This window comes from Echinops telfairi, unplaced genomic scaffold, assembly GCF_000313985.2.
Source record: "Echinops telfairi isolate 266 unplaced genomic scaffold, ASM31398v2 ScPeMD7_3533;HRSCAF=4204_0, whole genome shotgun sequence".
In the NCBI taxonomy this organism is placed as follows: Eukaryota; Metazoa; Chordata; class Mammalia; order Afrosoricida; family Tenrecidae; genus Echinops; species Echinops telfairi.
Genome location: NW_022107431.1, coordinates 39,325,573 through 39,327,965, shown reverse-complemented (window position 1 = coordinate 39,327,965; position 2,393 = coordinate 39,325,573). Strand labels below are relative to the sequence as shown.

Here is a 2,393-nt window from a genome sequence, read left to right as displayed (position 1 = left end):
CTAGATATCCGGATTTGCTGGACCTTGTACCTGAACTAAGACTTGAGTCTATTGTGAAGGGCTCACATATAGACATGCATACATATCAATCCCTGATGGCACTGTTGGGCAAGCCTTGTACGACTTACATTTTTTCTCTTTTGTGTCTATGAACACACTTTATTAGGAAGGGGCAATCACTAACAGTAGATTGTTGGGTTTTGTTCCCCATGCTATACTGTCACATAAGGTCCAGGATTCTAGAAAGCATTGCATGTCAAAAGACAGAAAACCTTTAACTTCTCAGTGATATGAGCTCTTAAAAAATGGCTTTACTTGACCTCATAACACAACTTGTAGTACTTTCTCTTTAATGGATTTAAAGAACTTTTGTTTTCTAAAATATTTCTGGTCTGACTATGAGGTGTTGCTATGCAGGTATATGAAAATACACTAAGGTGTGTTCAACTTAAGACATATTGAGTGAAGGTTTCTGACATGATGTACAGTGGTTAATATTTGGGTTGGTTGGCTTTCGGATGTATAAATACTTTGGTCTTATTTTGTATCACTGACAATCCACAGGGTTGGCTGCTGTGTGCTGAACTTTCTGTTCTAGACTTTCTGCCAAGTACTTTATGCAAAACACTGGTTTTAGTGAAACAGGTTTTATTGTTTTTAGGCAGACACATTAGAAGCAGTGTTAGCTATGTGATGCAAACAGAAGAGTTGGTATGTATATATAGCCATGAAAACAAACCACCCAAACAAGCCTTTCTCTGTTCAATTGGATGGTCCCCTCCCATTCCTGTAGCCTCAGTCATGTTGTTTACTGCTGGAGATCTGAGATGGTGTAATATTCTTTTCTAGGAACTTGGAATTAGAATTCCTCGACCACTAGGACACGGACCAAGCAGATTCATCCCAGAAAAGGAGGTATGTTATTTGAGAAAGTACATAGTGAACTATATGCTTTTAAGGAAATGCTTTCATGACCCACATTTTGGCTTCTTAACAACTGTTGGTCAACAACATGTTTGACACAGTTGATCACAGTTAATCATGCTTTGGCAGTGAATCTGTGGGATTAGAAAACTGCTTTTAATCTTACTGATTTCAAATATTTTGTGTTTTTTAACACCCATATTTAATCAAGGAAAACCAAAGCTTGTTTTTAACTAATGATAGTCTCATCTGCTCATATTAAGATGTTATTTTGGAATGCCTCTAAACACAGTTATTTACAGTACTTTGAATTGGTTCATGACTTCTCCTGAGGATTTGCATTTCCAGCCTGGATATCCTCAACCAGAATCAATATTCCCACAAGGTCTCCAGTGGACATACCGGGGAATCATGTTAAAATGGTAGATTCTGATTTAGTATAGGGAAAGGACTTCAAAAACTTTATGGAAAATGAATTTGTTGCATAACCACTACTACGGAATACGTAGCTGCTCTTCTTTGGTCCTGTTACTAGTTGAACTTAAGTTTGTGGGGTTGTAACTCCTTGCTTTGAAGCCAAATTTAAAGTGCTTCATAGTGAAATTTAGAATACAATACTTGCATATTTTTTTCTTAAACACCTATTTACAATTTTTCTCTTACTTATGCAGATTCTCCAAGTGGGGAGTGAAGACGCACAGATGCATGCTTTATTTGCAGATTCTTTTGCTGCTTTGGGTCGTTTGGATAACATTACTTTAGTGATGGTTTTTCATCCACAATATTTAGAAAGTTTCTTAAAAACTCAACACTATCTACTGCAAATGGACGGGCCATTACCTCTTCATTATCGGCACTACATTGGAATAATGGTTTGTAAAAATTCTTTGTCTTTCCTAAGAGAATTTTATTACTTGACGCCACAGATAAATATGTACACTCTAGCCTGTAATGTGATTCCCATTACATAGTCTCTGAATTTTTTTCTTTGTAAATAAGTGTGCACTCAATTGTAACAACGAAAATACACATAGAAAACATGGATTTATAACCACCGGGAACCATTAAATAAAGAGTACTGCATCGAACCCATTTTATTACTCTAAATATTTTACATTATATAAGTACTGTTTTACATTAAATAAGAGCACTGCATAGAACCCATTTCATTACTATAAATATTTTACATTGCTATAAATATTGCTAATTTTATCCAATTTGTAAATACAAGTACTTTAAAGAGTTCGTGGAAAAATGGAATTAAAAGATAATGAGCTTTCCCCACAAACTTTGTAATAATCCATTAATTTTGTTTTTAAATCATTTTATTGGGGCTCGTACAACTTTTATCACAATCCATACATACATCCAATGTGTCAAGTACATTTGTGCGTTTATTGCTATCATCATTCTCAAAACACTTTCTTTCTACTTGAGCCCTTAGAATAAGCTCCTCATTTCCCCCCCCT

At 35.3% G+C, this 2,393-nt stretch overlaps 1 protein-coding gene across 1 annotated transcript in view; it reads left to right on the top strand.

Moving 5' to 3' along the window:
* SESN1 (sestrin 1) overlaps positions 1-2,393 on the top strand; it is a 112,894-nt gene that overhangs the window by 93,133 nt on the left and 17,368 nt on the right. The window contains exons 2-3 of the mRNA XM_013004465.2: positions 850-915; positions 1,596-1,796. Of these exons, the coding sequence (XP_012859919.1) occupies positions 850-915; positions 1,596-1,796 (267 nt within the window). The remainder of the gene's footprint in view (positions 1-849; positions 916-1,595; positions 1,797-2,393) is intronic.